This window comes from Paramisgurnus dabryanus, chromosome 4, assembly GCF_030506205.2.
Source record: "Paramisgurnus dabryanus chromosome 4, PD_genome_1.1, whole genome shotgun sequence".
Taxonomy (NCBI): domain Eukaryota; kingdom Metazoa; phylum Chordata; class Actinopteri; order Cypriniformes; family Cobitidae; genus Paramisgurnus; species Paramisgurnus dabryanus.
The window spans coordinates 16,404,452-16,424,523 of record NC_133340.1 but is presented as its reverse complement, the minus strand read 5'-3'; the positions used below and the strand labels follow the sequence as shown (position 1 = coordinate 16,424,523).

Sequence of the window (20,072 nt, the reverse complement as noted above, 5' to 3'; positions counted from 1 at the left end):
TGTAAGTGTATAAGTACGTTAACGATATGCAAAAGGTACAAACCCCATATAAACGAAGACGTAAGTTAACGTCTCCAACATAAATCTTTTTTCTTGGACTACAACAAACACACAGATTGTAGACAACAGTTTACTTCCTGGAGTTGGTGATGTAGACAAGACCGACATTATCATAATCCCTCCCACTTGGACCCACAGCCTGTAACTCCTGTTAACTGTATCATTCAAACATGGTAAGGAGCGTCACGTTTCCGGCTGACGTCAGACCAATCACAATGTACAGATTAGATGGCCTATCAGGGACACAGAGCTTTTCAAATCCGAGCATTTCAGGAAGATAGTGAAATCTGGAGCTACAAAAATGTTAGGTTTGTGGAATTTTTTTTTTAACCATGAACCACGTGAACACATTGTATTATACCAAATACTCAAAATAACGTTGTTTTTAGCAATGAAATAGGTGCACTTTAAAGGCATATTTATATTACATTTTTGTGTAATATTAAACTGTACCTGTCAAAATTATTCTGAGCATCTGTGTGTTATTAGTTTTGAGCGGTTGTTATCTGGGAATAACAAATATGCAAATGTCGCAACTGGCCAATCAGAATCGAGCATTTCAACGATTACATGAATTTACGGTTATAATTTCAAAACATTGTGATAAATTGCATATTTTAAATGGTTATCCTGTAACTTATGTTTGTGTCCTATAACAATGAAACGTGCTAGAATTGCACATTGACACTATGGCATGTCTCTTTTACATACTCTCTGACATGTAAATTTTGTGGTTACTGAAACGTTAAAACTTTTTTGAAATGTTCTCTATGTCAGTGTTTCTCAACTAGGGCTCTGGGGTCCACTAGGCGGCCCAAACAAACTTCCAAAGGGGCTCAAGATGACTTTTAAATGATTTAAAATACGACAAAACAAGGATTAAAATAAGCCAAACAAGTAAAATCAATATATTTCTATAAGTATTTTTATAACAAATATATTTCTAGCAGAGGCAGACACTACTTAAGTATTTTAAGTTTCTACATAAAAGTAAGTTTTCATGCATTCGTATTTAATCAGTGTTTTTCTTTGGAATAATTTTTACTCCACTACATTTCATAATTTCAAGTTTTTGGTTTATATTTAATATTTAAGTTTTAAACATCTAGTATTTTTTTAACTTTTACTTAAGTAAACACAATTTCTATGTAATTAGGTATTAAAGAAATTTTAATATGCAATATAAAAGGAATACACAGTATGATTCTGTGCTTTAGAATGTAGTGAAAATTTTTTAGTAGAGTAAAGTAAATTTTTTCCCCAAGACAAACACGCTGATAAAGCACAGATGCTTGGAAAATTTACTCAAGTACTCAAGTAGTGTCCACCTCTGCTTTCTAGTTATGCCAAGCTCCAGATTACTGGGGCACATTTAGATTTTGTTTGTGGACAATGGGAGTTCTTAAGTCAAAAAGGTTAAAGGGATAGTTCACTTTAAAATGAAAATTCTGTCATCATTTACTCATCTTCATGTTGTTCTAAATGTGTATGAATTTCTTTTTTCTGATTAACACAAAAGAAGATATTTTGAGAAATGATGGTAAACACACAGCAGTAAGTGACCATAGACTTCCATAGTAGGAATAAAAAATATGATGGAATGTAATGGGTACCATCGACTGTGTGCTTAACATCATTTATCAAAACATTTTCTTAGTCATTTATCACAATACTTCCAAAATATTTTTTTTCCTACTATGGAAGTCTATGGTCACTTACTGCTGTGTGTTTACCATAATTTCTCAAAATATCTTCTTTTCTATTTATCAGAAAAAAGAAATTCATACAGATTTAGAACAACATGAGGACGAGTAAATGATGACCGAATTTTCATTTTAAAGTGAACTATCCCTTTAAGATCCACAGCTGTGGACTAAATTACCCATAACCCACCAAACTTTTGATTCAAAGGCGGAGTGCATGATTTCTGAAAAATGCTTTGGAAAAGGGAGTCGGGCGGACTACCAAAACTCACTTGTACCCCTTCAGCAGTAAGGTGCGTGTCTACTAAACGTCATCGTTGCCTGGGTTGCATATGTGTGGGGTGGGTCTTTTAAAAGAAGGTCCAGATTCTATTGGGGTGGGGGGGGGGGGTGTTTGTTTAGGTGATTTCAAATGTCAACATTGGCTTTCAGAGATCATTCACCCTGCCTTTAACTTTTTTAAGCTCCAGACCCCAACATCGACCCCTTTGTACCCCCAACCTGTTCATTTCTACCCAAACCAAACCAAACTAAAGATGTTTATGACGCAGTCTCTAATGTTACCAGTGCTGTTTTTATTCTGATCTCTATGCAACAAGGCAAAGTACATCTGTCATTGTATGTGGGCTGCCAGTGTAGTGCACACCCTTAGGGCACTACAAAGCCACTCTTGGGCACACAGCTTCAATGCATTATGCCTGTGACCCGCACTCCAATCAAACTTTGCGCGCAGCACCTCTCTAAGTGCATTCCCATGAGTCATGTGTTTTTTAGTTCCCATGCCTTTTTATTTCCCAAACTCCTCCCTTCCATCCATACTCCGCACTTCCTCTTCTGCAGCGCACTGCTCCATTTCGTCAATCTTTTGTTATGCTTTTATGTCGCCTACATACACACGCATCTGCAACTGTACCACGACCCAAATGCTGTCGTTCTTGTCATACATGCTGCCTGACTGTTGCCGATAGGGTAATATACTGTATGGGACATGCAAACCATCAGACACACTCACACTTCCAGCTGGTAAGTGTGGGTGGAGCGGGGAATGCCTGTGTCCAGTCATCCTGTGTTTTCGTGTAGGTGGAGAGGGAGAGAAGAAAAGAAAGAGGTGTCTAGAACATGAGTAAATGAAAGAGGTGCTAAATAACAACATGGACATCCTCGGGTCCTTTGTCGTATTGGAGTTTGTATGTCTGTCTTGACTTGTTAGTAACGGTGTGGACTGTTAATGTTCTGTGACAATAAAAAGTATTGTTGAATATAATTGTCAGAAAAAAAGTTAACCTATACTCTCTGTGACCCCAGGTACCCACAATATAAAATCATCTCAGGATAACTTTGATTAATAACAGTAAATATAATTCACAAGCAAATGTTAATTTCATTAACTACATATTTGGGTATTTAGATATCATAAATCTCATGGAGTAGCTTTTTGGATCCCCATTATAAACTCCTAGTGCCAACCATAAGTGCCAAAGACATGTTGCCGGTTACAAGAAACCCTTAAATTAAGAAAACAACTTAGCCTTGGACTTAACTTTCTCAGTTTAAAGCTCAAAAGCTAATCTGCACTCAGGAAACTGCCCATAAAGAGAACTTGTTTTCTTGGCTGATTTAAAGTTACTTTCCTCCCAACAGTTTGTGACTGCATGTATACCTTCTATAGTCATCCATTTTTAAATCCCTTATGATTATCTCATAGTTTAAACTTCGGATTTCTATATTTGAAGTCATGACTTGCGCGTCTCTGGAGCCATTCTCCTCTTCACATAATGCATTTGTTTCATTAAGGTTTCTCATTAATAATGCGGAGGAAAAAATCCAAAGGGACTCCGGTCTAAAAGCCAAGAAACGAGCCGAGTGCCTGTTTCATGTGCCTCGTGCATTACTTCTCGCCTGTTCTCCGTTCTACCGGGCGCCGTGCCCGCGCTCCCCCGCCCTTTCCAAACTACGTCTCCAAGATCGTGGTCCTATAACGTAAGTCTGAGTAAAGACGTCGTACTTCCTCGGTCCAAACTGGTACGACAAAGCCCTCCCCTTCTCTCTCCACCCCGCCTTTTCCGTTTGCCACCCTCGCTTGGGCTTGACCCGACTATAGTGACGTAGGAGAGATTCCGTGGTGCCCACAGCCGTAGGCGCGCGCAGCGCTCGGGTATATATTGGGCCGGGAATCCATCTATCGGTACTCTCTCAGTCGCTCCGACTCGGGAACCAGAGCATCAGCAGAGATAGCAGGGAATCATTTGCTAAACTCCTCAGGCTAACTCGCTCTCGTCTTTGGTTCGGAATGGAAACATCAACTTTTACGCGGAGCCAACGCAGCTCCATTGCGCACAACTTTAAGAGTGAGTTTTTGCTTCTTCTTTGTACTTAAGATTTTCTTAGTCTGATTTGGATGGGCTGTAATGTTTCTCAAGTGTTTAAAGTATATGGCAAATTGATTTTAAAGTAACTGACTGTGATTTATAGGCTATGTTTAAAATGTGCATGGTTTTACGCAGCAACAGTTGGTGCGAATGTGTTTAGTCTTTGCTGCTTAAAATGCTTTGAATTTCTTTAGAGTTTTTTTTTTTTTAAATAAAAAATTTGTATTTTATAAAGATTTAATATATTTATTTAAGAGAATTAAGTTTAAGTTCAAATTGAACGAGTGGATATTTTCAGAGCTATAGGCATCCGTGGAAATGTTTTGAGATCTGCTTATTTGTGAGCGTTTTTAAAAAGCAGTTCTTAATGTTTTTGTCTTTACATAACATTTCATATATACTTATTTTACAAATGTTGTATTTGGTTGTGCGTTGACACGGTACTGGTTTCAGCACTACAGCTTAAGGACAGCTCCCGTTTAGACGTTGAGCAAAACGCATGCGCTATACGCAATACAAAACATGCAACTTTCTTTCCACCAGGCGCTTTCTCGCTCTGGCTGGTTGTCTGGCTGGTCGTGGTAAAACCCGTGCCTGCGCAGAACTGCCCTCACCGGTGCGTCTGTTACCCGACCCCCATGACCGTGAGCTGCCAGGCGCAAAACTTCACCATTGTGCCCACCGGCATGCCCTACGAATCCCAGCGTGTTTTTCTGCAAAACAACCGCATCACTGAACTGAGAGTGGGGTCTTTTGGTTTTGGCACACAGGTGAGGAGGTGTATTTATGTGAATGTGTATAAATATACTTAACTGTGAAATAATTATGAGATTATTAAAGGGATAGATCACCCAAAAATGAAATTCTGTCATCATTTACTCTTTATGTTGTTACAAACCTATATACATTTCTTTGTTCTGGTGACCACAAAGGAAGATATTTTGAGTAATTGATCATGAGCCCCATTCACTTCTATAGTATTATTTTTCCTACTATGGAAGTCAATGGGGCTCATAATCGGTTTGATTACAAACATTCCTCAAAACATCTTCCTTTGTGGTCATCAGAACAAAGAAATGTGTACAGGCTTGTAACAACATGAGAGGGGTGAAGTATCCCTTTAAGACTACTAATAAAGAGGTTAGTACTAGGGAAATGTCAAATGTAATTATTTTTGTAAATTGTTTACCAATATCCTAATCTCATTGTGTTCTCCCTACTTCCTACATCCCTACTCATCCATTCTCTTTTACTCTTTGGTATCATACTATCATTCCTTTCCTTTCTATCCATTAATTCATATCATACAGGTGTTGTGGCTGTTCTCCAATAACATAACCTGGATTGAGGCTGGAGCATTCAGCGAGCTCCGTGATCTGGAGGAGCTCGATTTGGGCGACAACCCTCACCTGCACCGCCTTGAGGGAGGAGCTTTTCGTGGCCTGGAGAAACTCCAGAGCCTCCACATGCACCGCTGCCGTCTGGCTGCCCTCCCCCATGACATCTTCCACAAGCTCTACAGTCTGCAGTTCCTCTACCTGCAGGAGAACCAACTCCACTTCATCCAAGATGATCTCTTCGCTGACCTGATCAACCTCAGCCAGCTCTTCCTGCATGGCAACCGCATCCGCACCCTGTCCGAGAATGTGTTTCGCGGTCTGGTCAACCTCGACAGGCTGCTGCTGCACGACAACAGGGTCCGACAGGTCAACCGCCGCGCTTTCCGTGACTTGGGCCGGCTGACCATGCTGTTCCTCTTCAACAACTCCCTGTCAGAGCTGCCCGGTCAAGCCATGCGTGACGTCGCCTCCATCCAGTTTCTGAGGCTGAACAACAATCCCTGGGCATGCGGCTGCGAGGCTCGTCCTCTTTGGGAGTTCTTCAGAGGTGCTCGTTTGTCCAGCTCCGAGGTGCTTTGTGCCTCCCCAGCTCCTCGTCGTGGAGAAGACCTGCGCTTCCTGAGGGAGATGGATTTCGCTCTGTGCCCACTTCCTGATCCCGGCTCAGTCTCTGGCACCACCACCACCACTTTCAGCACCAAGACCCGCTGGTGGTTCTCCAAACACAAGCCCGTCAGCACTTCCAAGGGCATCTTCGAGAAGAACTCCGAGATTAAGGCGTTCCCCTTCACTGGAGGGAAATCACAGATCACATCCACATCTACAAAGTACGAGCTTGGGGAGGAAGAGGCTTTACTTCCCAAGCTCGACCCGGAAGAGTACTGGGCCAACTATGGCAATGAAGATGCAGGCATGACCTCACGCTGCTTCGAGCTTGAGTGTCCCCCTGAATTTGACTCTCTGCCACCTTCAGCTTCTTCTTCTCACTCTTCACCTTCAGTTCTTTTGCTGCTGTCTGTGTCTGTCTTGACTGTGTGCACCCATCTGCTGTTTGGCTGAATCTATCTATCTCCGAAGACTCTCACTTCCCTAATTTTTCTCCTCTCTGGAGGAGGGAAAACCCCTTTGCTCAAATTAACTTTTAAATGCCTTGATTCCTGTTTACCATCAGCCTAACCTGTATCTTTGTTCTGTTCAGTTTGAGCCTCTAGTTCTTTGCATCTAGAGGGCACTATTACTGATGTAGGATACAGTGGTTAAACAAGGGAACGTTGGGCAGTACAAGCCCTAAACGGAAAGTCAGAAAAGAGGGCTTGGTTAGCTAAGCTGATATGCTGTCCTTTTTTTTGAGGACATGTATATTCAAAGGCATCTCTGTCAGTCAGTGCAGACAGAGGATATCAATTTCCACCTTAGGTTTACGTACAATATTTGTATGCTTTTAACTTTTCAGTCACTCTAAGTGCTTCTATGATAGTTGTAATTATAGCTTGTGATGTCACTTCGACACCCTCTAACTTTCTATTAATGCTGTCAGTGCTAAAGGTTTCATTATTAGAGAATGGTTCATCGCAATAGCTTCATAAGCACAGCATTAGGTTACATTTTCTTTGAATGCAGTGATTGGATGTAAGAGCTGAAGAATCATTCAAGGCTAGATGTGCGAAAACGAAACACGGGAGAATAGCAGGACAGGTACAGAGAAATATGAGTTGGAGATTACAATATGATTGTAAAGAGAATAAACAGAGATAGAGCGAAACAAGCGAAATCTGGGTACGCACAAGGGAAGGCGAAAACGAAATTTCATTACATCACCCACCAGCTATGACAGCAATTATCACTCGTGTAAATATGACACGTTGGCAGAGGGAGCTGTAAATAGCGCTGTGAACGGCCTTATGTTTGTCACTGTTGATTGGCCAAAAATGTCACTGTGAGTAATGTCAGTTGTGATATTATTTCTATGACCAGTGCATGGAAAGATCAACCAATGGCAGATAAGTGAGTAAATGCAATTTTTTCTCCAAAATGCATCAGGTTTTGTCATTTTAAAACTGATTCAGTTTGTCTTTACAAGACTTTCATTATTCCAAATTCACGTGTAGCTGCCTTTTCTCACTTCTAGGGAGATATTGGCAAATGTTGATCCATTTCAGTTTAACCAGTCAGTCAGTAGCCAATCACTACTATAGGGCTGAATTTCAAAAAAGGACAATATATTTGTATGTAACGCTAATGATTGTATGGATGTGACAGATTGGTTGACATAGAAATACATGTCTACCATTGGTCAATGACAGAAGCAATAATGGATGCATGAAATGCTCTCTGCTTCTCAAACCTCTTCCATTTGTCCTTATCTGTTTTTTCAGTCTTACCTAGCTTTTTCCTCTTTCTAACTAGAGAGATGGAGGGCAATAAGAAACAGAGACAGGGCTATTGAGAAAACATGATGTGTACAACTAAGAGTAGAGGAAGAGAGAGAGAAAAAGAAGGATGGGGTGGTGGATGTGGGTGGTAGAGAGCAAGAGAAAGGCGATAAATAATGGACAAGTGAAAACGAAGAAAAAATGCAATGCAGACTCAAATTAATGGAGCTAGATCATACTGTTGTCATCTTTAGGTACGGTTAATTCTAGCAATATCCTGTCTGATGTTAACCATTAGATATTATGGAAGCAAATAATACTGCCATCTTTGTCCCACAGGTATTTTATATGTTGCCACGGTACATTTACTGTATGTCTCATGTATAATGATTTAAGTGTCTTTTATGTAAAATATGAGTTGGACGGGTCAGGTCAAACTGCCTTGAGGTGCTCTCGAGTGACCATATTTGTGAGGTCACTCAAAGATGACCAAAGCATTAGTTATACCTTTGTACCCAGAATGTATGATGCATTTAAATGTAAGACTGTGAAAGAATGAGCTGTTTTTTTCTATACAAACATGAAAAAAGTGTTGGAAAGCATGATAAAAAAAATAAAGGGATAAGAAACATATTTGGTGTGGGCGTACTTTCATCTTAACCAAGGTTCTACAGTACAATCTCACATGTGTGCTTTCTCTCTTTCATCTCTCAGTCTGACCTCCTCTGACACATACAGACAGACAGACACGCAGCTGGTGCACACAGACATATCTCCTTGCTCTTCTTCATTGCATGCAAAGTTCTTTGAAGTCAATATCACTCACTACACACAGTTACTATGCAACCACACTGGCCGTCATTCATGGTTCCAAACATTCAGCCTCAATTCAGAGCTGCAGTTGCGTGGACGTGCGCACTTAGGCATTCACGGGCCGACGCAAGTAAACGCTCCCCTAAGGTAGAAATCAACATGTAAGAAGATAGTTTTATTGGAAAAGGTATTCACAAAGAACTCCAGCTGTGACTTCAAATTGCTTCAAAAAATCTATAAAATGCATTTGTCTTTTCTTTAAAGCCGCACTGGCTCTAGCAGATGGCTCTCGCTGAAAGAGCAACACGATGACGAAAGCTTTCTTCGGTCTCCCACCATGTGCAAAGGCAGCCTGTGCTTAACACAGATACACACACATGCATGTGAGTCCCGGTGAGAGGCTCAAAAGCTCTTTCATTCAATTCCACTGTAAGAGCTCCACGAAAACTACATCAATGCCAAAAGGCTGTTTCAATTTTCATCCAGTCTAATTGGAGTGAAATGTTCACTGATTTCTCCCAAAGAGAAATTGAGTCTCTGACACTAATAGTCAACCAATCACTAAATAGGGTCAGCTTGTGCGTACTAACTGTTAAAGGCCAACTATGATGCGTTAGGCCATCAACCCGTAGAACGCATGATACTTGCATCTCGACACCCCACTGGACAAATTGCGCAAATAGAGCTCCTCTGCATCATCCCACCCACCATCTGCGTGCCCATTGGCTGTCGGCCATGCTACTCAACAATGAGACACAATGACTTGGCTAGCAACGAAGGGGTGGCGACTACGTCAATATCACGGCATGCTGTCGATCGCTGAATATTAATGGAGATTGAAAAAATGAGTCATTGAAGTCAATGAATTGGGGGGTATGTGTGAGGAAAACAACTTTTTTGTTTGTTTGCCGGAAATTGCTCATCAATGAGCTCTTTAAAAGTGAGAATAATCGCAGCCACGGGAAACAAATGCCTGTTAAATAAGGTCGCCGGTGCATTTTAACACATACACACACACACACATAATCATGTCCATATTTTCTTCAACTTCTACAATCAAATTCTCATTATAGCAGCTGGTGTTGATTTTACCCTGCGGTGTTTTATGAGTTTATAATACCAATATTTTTATTACATTCCAACATCTTTATATAGCCTGCAGTTATGCACAGCTCCACTTTATTTGCTACACGTTCTCTTTATTCTTTACACGATCTCTTTCAGTCTTTCCGCTCGGTTTGTCGTCATCAGCGTCTCTCTCATCCCTCCCTTTTCTCACATTTATTTTTCAATTCCTCACTTTCTGCAGCTCTTCTTGACGTCATGAGCATCACCTACATCTCTTTTATGTGTTCAAACTTCTCTGTCTTTTGTGTTTTTTTACAGATGCAAGAACAGCAGTGCTTTGTTGAATAATGAGCTCATTAATCGATTTGTGTTTCAAGCTCAGCTTTGATGAAGTCCTCATTATTGGTGAAAATGTTTGATGCATGATAAAAATAAATAGTGGCCGGTCTGAGTGGGTGTATCAGATCTACCAAAATGTCCCTAGTGTATCAACTGCTATTCATCTTTGCTGTAAAAACCAGCCCAAGCTGTGTGTTCAGGTTAGTCGGATACAGACAGTACATCCAGAGAGTAGGATAGGATTTCTCAACATAGACTCCTCCTAACGCAGTGAAACGACATATTAAGTTTTCTTATCATGGGTTTTAGATGCATTTTGCAGCTTTGAGTATCACAAAACTCACATAAATAATGGAAAGATGTGCAGACTTGAAAGGGAATGGGAGAAGAGAAGAGAGACATTAAAAGAGACATCAACGCGGCTGAAATAGTGTGTGAAACAGTGAATAAAATGCAGAGAGGAGTGAGAGGAGATGTGAGATGCTTGAGTCACATTCTTGGCAGATTCCGGCACCACAGACATTTGGAGAGTTTATGAATTGCGCATGCAAAGTCACACACTTTGCGCGGGCGCACACGTACACACTCATTTAGCCCTAATCACACGTTCTCAGAGCGCTGCACTCGTCCCGCGGTGAGGCAGACGGTTTTAAATGGAGTGCGTCATCGCTCTCATCGGTGGACCGTGGAGAGTTCACGTGCCTCTACCACGCGTCCATATAGCTTTAGCTCAACTGTCTTATGAAACTGTCTATGTGAAGCTAATATCAAAGATGTTTACTTGGTAAATGTTTTGATAAGCACACAGTTGATGGTACCCATTGACTATGGAAGTCAATAGGTACCATCAACTGCGTGCTTACCATCATTTATCAAAAGATCTTTATTTGTGTTTAGAACAATATAAGGGTGGAGTAAATGGCATAATTTTCATTTTTGGGTGAACTATCCCTTTAATAGACACTATAGTCTATCTGCCTTTTTGTCTTTCTCTACTGTCTGTAATGTGCCTAAATATTTACTTGTTGGTCAGTGTGAATGTTTGGTCCCGTTTTTAGGTGTTGAGTGAATTGTTTGGCAGATTATAGGCTTTGAGAGATTTGGCTTTATGGGTTTCGTCATCTGTGGCAGAAGGAGAGCGTCTGTATTTGATTGTGTGTGTGTGTGTGTGTGTGTGTGTGTGTGTGTGTGTCAGGGGCGTCAGTTTGTGTTGAAAAGTGGTGGGGACAAAAGATCAGATGAAAAAACATTACAGCAGGACGGGAAAAATATTGAATAATGACGCATAAAAAATGGGCAAAAAACTCACCATAAGCACACAACACAACTTATGTGACCCACCCTGGACCACAAAACCAGACATACACTGCAAAAAATGATTTTCAAGAAAATAAATTCTTTTTTCTTAATGAGCAAAATGACCCAAGAAAATAAGTCTAGTTTTTAGACCAAAAATATAAAATTAAGGTGATTTTGTGCATTAAACAAGCAAAAAAATCTGCCAATGGGGTAAGCAAAATAATCGTGAATTTTTTTATTAAACACTAAATTCAGGAAAAATTTGCTTACCGCATTGGCAGATTTTTTTGCTTGTTTTATGCTAAAAATCGCTTAAATTTGATATTTTTGGTCTAAAAACTAGACTTAATTTATCTTAATTTAATAATTTTTAGATATTTTTACTGAAAGCAAGACAAAAATACTAAGAATTTTTTTTTCTTGAAAATCATTTTTTGCAGTGTGCACTGCAAAAAAATGACTTTCTTACTTAGTTTTTTTTTCCTGTTTTCAGTAGAAATATCTAAAAATTCTTGAATCAAGACGTATTTTCTTGATGAGCAAAATGACGTAAGAAAATAAGTCTAGTTTTTAGACCAAAAATATGAAATTTAAGTGATTTTGTGCATAAACTAAAAATCTGCCAATGGGGTAAGCAAATTTTTGAATTTTTCTTGAATTTAGTGTTTTTTTTAGAAAAAGGTTCAAGATTTTAATTTAAGATACTAAGAATACTAAGAATTATTTTTCTTAAAAATCCTTTTTTGAAGTGTAAAACCAGCCAAATTATCTGGCAGATATTTTAGCTTGTTTTAATCACAAATTCACTTAAATTGTATGTTTGGTCTAAAAACTATTTCTTAGGTCATTTTGCACATCAAGGGAAAGCATCTTAATTTAAGAATTTTTAGATATTTCTACTGAAAACAATACAAAAGTAGGAAAGTCTTTTTTGCAGTGTATGTCGCACAGGTATTGCTTGATTTTTCAGAACATTTTAACCAAATGCTTTCAAAAAGTGGTGGGGACAAAATCAGCCATTTCAAAAAGTGGTGGGGACATGTCCCCAGCGTCCCAGTGTAAATGACACCTATGGTTTGTGTGTGTGTACCTACTCAACTTTATTTACTCTGGGGACCTCCTCATTTGTAAAATGTTAAAAAATATAGTAAATAAATGTTTTTTTTTGTAAAAATGCAGAAAGTTTTCTGTTAGGGTTAGGTTAGCCTAGTATTTATTACCAATGCAAGTTAAAAGTCTGAAATGTCATCATTTATATCAGTAATTGTGTGTGTGTGCGTGTCTATGTCCACTGGCTGTCATGCAATCACCTTTAGTTTTTAAATGCATTTTAGTTTATTTGCAGAGTTGACATGGCATGCCAAGCAGTGACAGCAGTCAAAGACGGAATGAAAAGATGGACGACTCATTCAAAATTAAACGGGAGAATCCCCAAAAAAGTCTGAACATTTAGTTGAAAGAGACAATACCATTTTTTTATAAAAATGGTTTTAGCATGATTTGGCAAACCAAGCGAAATGTATCATCAAAGATGGTATTGATACAATGTATCAGTAGACCTGAGATGATAACATTTGTGTTAGGTACATGTCGTATGCGGTAGTTTCTCGATTGTAAATCCCAGATTTGAAATGTAGTGTCACACCACAAGTCAACATTCCAACACGCATATTGCATGTCAACAACGATACGTAAGGCATAATGTACAGACATCTGGTTGTTATTGCACAATAAATCCCTATGCAAAACAGAGGGTATTGTATCACCCTAAAATTATTTATCCGATTGTCTGGCTGTACATTATCCCACTTATAACACGGCTACTTGCCACATAAGTAAATATATGGACATGCTTTATATAAGAAATTATTTATAAATGGGCCGCTAAATTATTCGAAAATAATGCATAATTTTAAAGGCGACATATCATGAAAATCTGACTTTTTCCATGTTTAAGTGCTATAATTGTGTCCCCGTGCTTCTAACAACCTAGAAAATGTGAAAAAGATAAACCCAGTAACTTAGTTATGGTAAACCATTCTCTGCAAGCATGTGAAAAACAGGTAATTGAAATTTAGCTCCCCCTGTGATGTTAAAGGGGTCATATTATAGGGCTAAAAAGCACATTACTTTGTGTATTTGGTGTAATACAATGTGTTCGTGTTGTTTATGGTTAAAAAAAATCATTATTTTCCACATACCATACATTTTTTTAGCACCTCTAAGTCCCGCCCATCTGAAACAGGTCGTTTGGTACAAAGCTCATCGTTGTGAGAAAGCGTGGTGTCAACCGGTGTGAACTGATTGGCCAGCTATCCAGTGCGTTGTGATTGGCTGAATACCTCAGTAACGTAATCAGAAATATGACGCTCCTTGCCAAGTTTTGGAAGATGAGCTCCCAAAACAATAGTGAAAGCAACGAGATTGGAATGCCAACCGAAGTAGTTTTGCAACGAAACACAGCGTCTGCTCGACATGGCGGAAAAAACAATACTACAGCGTGCTTGAAAGTTACACCCTCTATCTTTGCGTATATATGAGGGCGGTGTTATGAAAATGTTCAAACCAGTATGACGTCAAACTGCATGGGCGTGTTAAACGAGCCGTTTTAGGTGGGCGTGGATGAGGCTTCACGTTTAAAAAGAATATCTCTTTGGATTTGAAACTTTAATTTTTGCAACTTTACAGATCTTTTATGTTCACAGTCATCATTTAACACTCTAAAAACAAAGGAAAACATGCAATCTGACAATTTGACCCCTTTAAAAGGGGATAATACCGCCCCTTAATCTGCACTATCCTACCACAGCACTGCCATTTAGTGTGGAGATAAACTCATTTGCATTTTAAAGGACCCCCAAAACGGCACATTTTTGCTCACACCTACAAAGTGGCAATTTTAACATGCTATAATAAATTATCTATATGGTATTTTGAGCTAAAACTTCACATACGTACTCTGGTGACACCAAAGATTTATTTTACATCTTTAAAATGTCTTGTGAAATGTCTCCTTTAAATAATTCAAAGAACTGAAGTCAGTTATTCAGCTTATACCACGGTTATCACAGCCATTGATAAGACATTGCTCTGGTGGTTATTTTAAAGTCAAGTGTGCATTTATTAAAAAATAATGCATACCTGTGGAACATTTCTCAACCAATCAGAACATAGCATTCAACAGCCCGTAGTATAATAATTTGTAGTATATTATTATGGTAATAAACGCAAATCTTCTATGAGGAGAAACGTTTCCCTACATTTGTAAATATTTTTAATTATGCATATTTATAGTCAATGTATGTATAAATATTAACTGCACCTGTTAAGATGACTCATGGTACCCGGATAACCCTGTGTTATTAGTTTCAGCTGGTGTTTACCTGGGAATAACTTTTGCAATTGCATTTCAGACTCAAGAATTTCAGAGCGGGATGTAATAAATAAATGTATACTCCTGATATTTTTCAACTATGCAATTGTGTGTCATCACTACTACACAGTGCAACTCAGGAAACACGAGGCTAAATGAGTTCAGCTAAAAGTCTCAGCTAGTATAATGGTGTTGAGTTAATTGCTGTTATTGTTAATCGACATTTCGAACAGCACTGTTCAGTGTAATTAATAGCTTCCTCTTTTTATCGGATGAAAATTAAAGTCTTGTGACGATAATTCCACTTTATGCTTTCCAGCAACCCCACCCACACTACAGTATTAATACATTTTCGGCAGACAGTGTGTGACGAAACGAACGAACAAATTAGTCAATAAACGTCATCCTTTTATTTTCTTCCCTATGCAGAGTCGTACTTGCTCAGACCCCTGCAGCACCCACATTATTATCATGCTTTGAATGCTTTAAGCCATGATTACAGATACAACTTATTGCATGAGTTGTTCAAAGTTTGGATAATACTTTTCATAGTTTTTAATTTCTTCTTATCAACTAAAGTGATTTTTAAGAATAAAAAAACGTATTCATCATATTTGATCAAATAAATGTGTTTTGACATGTAGATTTTTGTTTATGCACTCTAAAATAATGATGCTGCTACATAACACCAACCACGAACAAGCAAGTATCTACAGTATCTAATGACATATCAGGCCACTTAATTTCATCCTCCCAATGGGGAAATACATGATGGGTGTAGTAAATATTTACTATAACTGTTTTTAATCACGTTCTGTGCGTGCTCCCACAACATTGTTTTCTACTGGCCAGTTTTGGAAAACGGAAGTCTCGCACAGAAAAAGGAAATACATCATTATAAATAAGATGGATAGCAGCACGACTTAAAGTTCTACATAGCACCACATGGTTCTACATAGGTGCTAAATAACACTTAAAGTGATTCCTTCCTGATTACAAGCTAGTGAATCACTTTTAGTGCTATTTAGCACCATATTTTTAGAGTGTACCACTTCCATGCACTGCTTATTGCAATGGTAATTTATACAGCCTCTAGCAATAGAAGCAAACCATGTATATCTTCAGAGGAGATGCTCTGCGTTATTCCATTGTTGCACTGACTGACCAAGATATTTTAAAATATAAATATTTTTGATGGTCCGAAAAGCTGAACCTACACTAAAAATAAAGTACTACCTCAAATGCATTAAAATTCATGATGAAGGTGTCTGAGCTGCATTTTACAGATGCGAAAGTACCCAAAAATCTAATAAAATCTACTAAAATTCAAGTACTGGGAGAGCACATGCCTTGCATTTTTTTATTGTGAATATTAAAAAATGATGTCTTCTTCCTGCTTTCCTTATAAAGTCCTGTCTATCTTTCATCCTCCAGTGCTACATCTTCCTCCACTAACGCAGTCTCTGCATCAGCTCTACGTACTCACTGCTGCTGTTTTCGTCATTCGGTTCTTTTGTTGAAATTCCTGCCTCTACCCATCCACCCTTTCTTATCTCGTCTCACCCACTTCAAACTCTTTTGGTCTTTGTTTGACTTTCTCCAGCTTATTTTTTGCTCCCACTTGTCTGAGCAGTGCGTAGAAGGATCTCAGAGAGTCAAAAATAAACCTGGACAGATGTAGTGTTGCGCCCTGGGACCCTCACAGATCCCCTCTCAAGATGGCTGCCGATTATGAGTCATTCACTGCCTCTCGCCATTCATCGGCCTTGCAGCCTGTGCTCTCTCTTTCTTTCTCTCTCTCTCTCTGTGTCTCATACAAAATGAATGCCACAGCTTTTAAAACAATGTATATAACTCTACAACATAAAATCTTTCAGACAACAGAAATTAACAGACTGAGAAAACTCTTATTCGATGGCCATTGTTTGGGGTTCTGGCTAGAGTGGATACAGCTATGGCCTAAATCCTGTGAAATGTTGGGTTTAAGGTTAGGTTTGGGGGTTGGATTAGGATGAATACAAGGCTCTTCCAGTGAGATTTCACAAGATTTTGGCCGTGATTGTATCCGTTCCATCCACAAACATTGCATTACATGTCACTTTGAAACACAACTCATGCATAGTTTCTATTTGCCTCTGGTGCCCTCAAGAGGTGAAACCTTGCAACACTCATCCAATGGGACAGATATTCCTAATTCATTTGGCAATTATAAATTTGGCAAGTCTATGAGAATGATATGTTGACTCATCATCAATACACCTATTTTAGTAGTGTATTGTGTTTGATGTTGAAAGCATCAGCATCAATAATAATTACCAAAACAATGCTCAAATTGATGATGACTGTGTTGGCTTTATCAGTAACATTACTAATATAAATTAGACTAATTGTTAATTGAATAATAATAGATACTGGGTTTTATATTTTACACCTGTCTTTATTTAATTATGTGGTACACCAGCAAACACCATGAAAAATACATTCTGGCCACGAGGTGGCAGCATCACACACTCTAAGAAATAATGTGTTAATTTTTAATACTGGCTCACTGTCAGGTTTGTGTATATTTATCTATAAGGTTCTTGCTTTAATTTGCTCCTTACATGTTGGTATTTTAACGGTTCCTTCAACACCACTACATTGTATGGTTGACAGGGCTTTTTACTCCTTTGGTCCAAAACTATAGGGAACCATCTTCCCCTGACACAAGAAATGTATTAGTTTTTAGTGTTTAACTTCCTAAGACCCGAGCTTTGGTTTGGCTTGCATTTTAGATTTCTTCCAGCTATTTGGGGTTAGGAAAAAACAAAAGATATAAAAAAAGGTAATGTCCACCATGTATGTGGACACACCAGCTCTTAGGAGGTTAAAACTTAAAAAAACAACAAGAAATTAGAGGGATTTCTTTATGACACTTATAATATATTAGTCGAGTTGAGTTATTTTACACTTTTGAGTGATTCTGAAGCCAACATATCTTATCTTAAAATTCATCAGTGCCCTCTGTTTTGCATGAAGTAATATTTTAAGTAAGGCATGTTTGTTAAAACTAGTTATATTTTCTAATTAAACTAAGGCCTAGTCCTAGCTAATCCCTGTCTGGGAAACCACCCCAAAATTATTTACTGGCTGGAGCTTTAAATCCATTGCAATGTTGAACTGCCTTTGCAGCCTCCCTTTCCACTCTGTTTTCTTTTTTGTGAAATCATTGTTTTTTATTTTTTATCTTTGTCTACAAAGTGTGCCAAAAACAGCAAATTTGGTGTTATTTATATATCTACATTGTTTAGACAAGCAATGTAATTCTAAGAATGTGGATATTTTGTTGTTGTTTGCTTGCTTAGTTGTTAGCACTTCTAAAAGACTGAGAGCAAATCATTACCGACAGAAATACAAAAACAAACTACCAAATTACTAATTCAGCAGCTCAACAACAGAGGTTATGTAATGAATCTACCCGTTAATGCAACAAACTTTGGAAACTGTTGTCTACGTCCTTCAAAGAGTGGACACAGATTGTGAGAGACGCTGCGGAGAGGGCATGAAATCACAAAGTGGAATACCGGAAACAATGGATCTTTAGCAAGCAGTAACAGAATGCTTTGACTGGGGTCGGTGGTTGGTGAGAGGGGCAGGGGCACCTCAACTGATTAGGGCAGAGGGGCAGTGGCTCTAGCCAACGGGCCATTCCCCTGTGCATGGCCCTGAGTCAATCCATAGCATCTATACTGGGTTGAGGTCTGGGCTCTGACTCGGATTCAAAAGGCAGATTTTGTTTTTCTGAAGCCATTCTGTTGTGGACTTGCTCTGGTGTTTTTGATGCAGCACAACAGGCCCAAATCATGATGTTTCCTCCACCATACTTTACAGTTGCCCTTTCTACGCCAGATGTTTTTTCCAAATAGTTAAATCTTAGTTTCACCAGTCCACAAAACATTTTGCCAATATCGCTATAGAGTGTCAATGTGCTCTTTTGCAAACTTCAAGTGTTCTGCCTTGAATGCCCTGCTTGTTCAGTGTTTTACATATTGTAGACTCATGAACAGAGATGTTAAAAAGTTCCAATGATGCCATCAAATCTTCGGCTGTCATTCCCAGTTGTTTCTTTACTCTATTGATGAGTCTTTGTTGTGCTCTTGGTGTCATTTTGACTGGGCGCTCATTTCTTGACAGAGTAGCAAGAGTCCCAAAGCGTATCCATTTTATATTTTTTGAACTGTAGACTGGCGAATTTCTAAAGTCTTTGAAATATCTTTGTAACCCTTTCTAGCTTTATGTAAAGCAACAATTATTGATCGTAGCTCCTCTGAATGCTCTTTTTGATGAGGCATGGCTTACATAAGCGTGTTCTTCTTGTGCAGAGCAAACTCCAAAAGTTTGGGTGTTTTTTATCAGTCAAAGTAGCTGTAGTCCACACCTCCAAACGTATTATCTTAACGAGACCCCAGGTGTGCCAAAACCTGACTAAAACCTGACTAGCTGTTTTGAGGTCATTAACTCAAGGGTTCACATACTTTCCACTAGCACTACAAGGTTTTTTTTTTGGTTGTTCTCAATAAAGACATGAAAGATCAGAATTTGTTTGTGTTATTATTTTAAGACACATTATGTTTGTCAATAACCTTGACTTAGATGAAGATCAGATCACATTTTATGACAAATTTATTCAGAAAACATACTTTTTCTTGCAACTATCTGTACTTAAAGGGACACTTCACCCATTTGCATTAAGCTTTGTATAGTTAGAACCCCAGTCATGTTTTTGAATGGTCGTGCATCATTTCCTCAGTTGCCGCTGAGACAGGAGAAATACAGATTTCAGTGTTGCACTTCCTTCTTTCAATGATGTAAAAAGCATCATTTTGCATCATTGAAAGAAGGAAGTGCAATATCTTTGTTGAAGGGGTGAGACCATAGATATGTATATAAAGGCTAGATGGCTCGTCCGCGCTGATGGCCAATTGAGTGGAACGTCCGCATTTTGGCGGCCATCTTAGGACAGGGCGCTCGCTCACTCGTAGCATTGAGTTTTAATGATGCAGGTACTTTTAAATGACCATAACTTGCTTAATTTTTTACCGATTTTCAAACGGATTGGTTTGTTATAAACGTCAAAGATGTACCTATGACACTGAATACGTATACTAAAAATAAATAAAAAAATCATGAAACATGTTAAAGCATCCAGAATTATAGCCACGTTAATAACGTTTGTAAAAAACCAAACCGTTTGTAAATCCGTCAAGAATTCAGCAAGTTACGAGCATTTTAGTTGGCGTATGTCACTCACCTTCCGTCCACAGCAGCAGGGAGCAGCACTATGGCAGCACTGACCT

General features: G+C 38.8%; 2 protein-coding genes across 2 annotated transcripts in view; one reads left to right on the top strand and one right to left on the bottom strand.

Moving 5' to 3' along the window:
* Positions 1–20,072, bottom strand: part of slc43a1b (solute carrier family 43 member 1b) — a 131,512-nt gene that overhangs the window by 53,474 nt on the left and 57,966 nt on the right. The window lies entirely within an intron of this gene.
* On the top strand, positions 3,912–8,460 carry rtn4rl2a (reticulon 4 receptor-like 2 a). Its single transcript, XM_065265245.2, has 3 exons — positions 3,912–4,111; positions 4,676–4,902; positions 5,443–8,460. Exons 1-3 carry the CDS (start codon positions 4,054–4,056, stop codon positions 6,529–6,531), a joined length of 1,374 nt encoding a protein of 457 aa, XP_065121317.1. The 5' UTR covers positions 3,912–4,053; the 3' UTR covers positions 6,532–8,460.

Coding starts and splice junctions, on each gene's coding strand:
- rtn4rl2a (XM_065265245.2), top strand. CDS start 4,054: ATGGAAACATCAACTTTTACGCGGAGCCAACGCAGCTCCATTGCGCAC. Junction 4,112..4,675: donor CATTGCGCACAACTTTAAGA/GTGAGTTTTTGC, acceptor TCTTTCCACCAG/GCGCTTTCTCGCTCTGGCTG. Junction 4,903..5,442: donor CTTTTGGTTTTGGCACACAG/GTGAGGAGGTGT, acceptor CATATCATACAG/GTGTTGTGGCTGTTCTCCAA.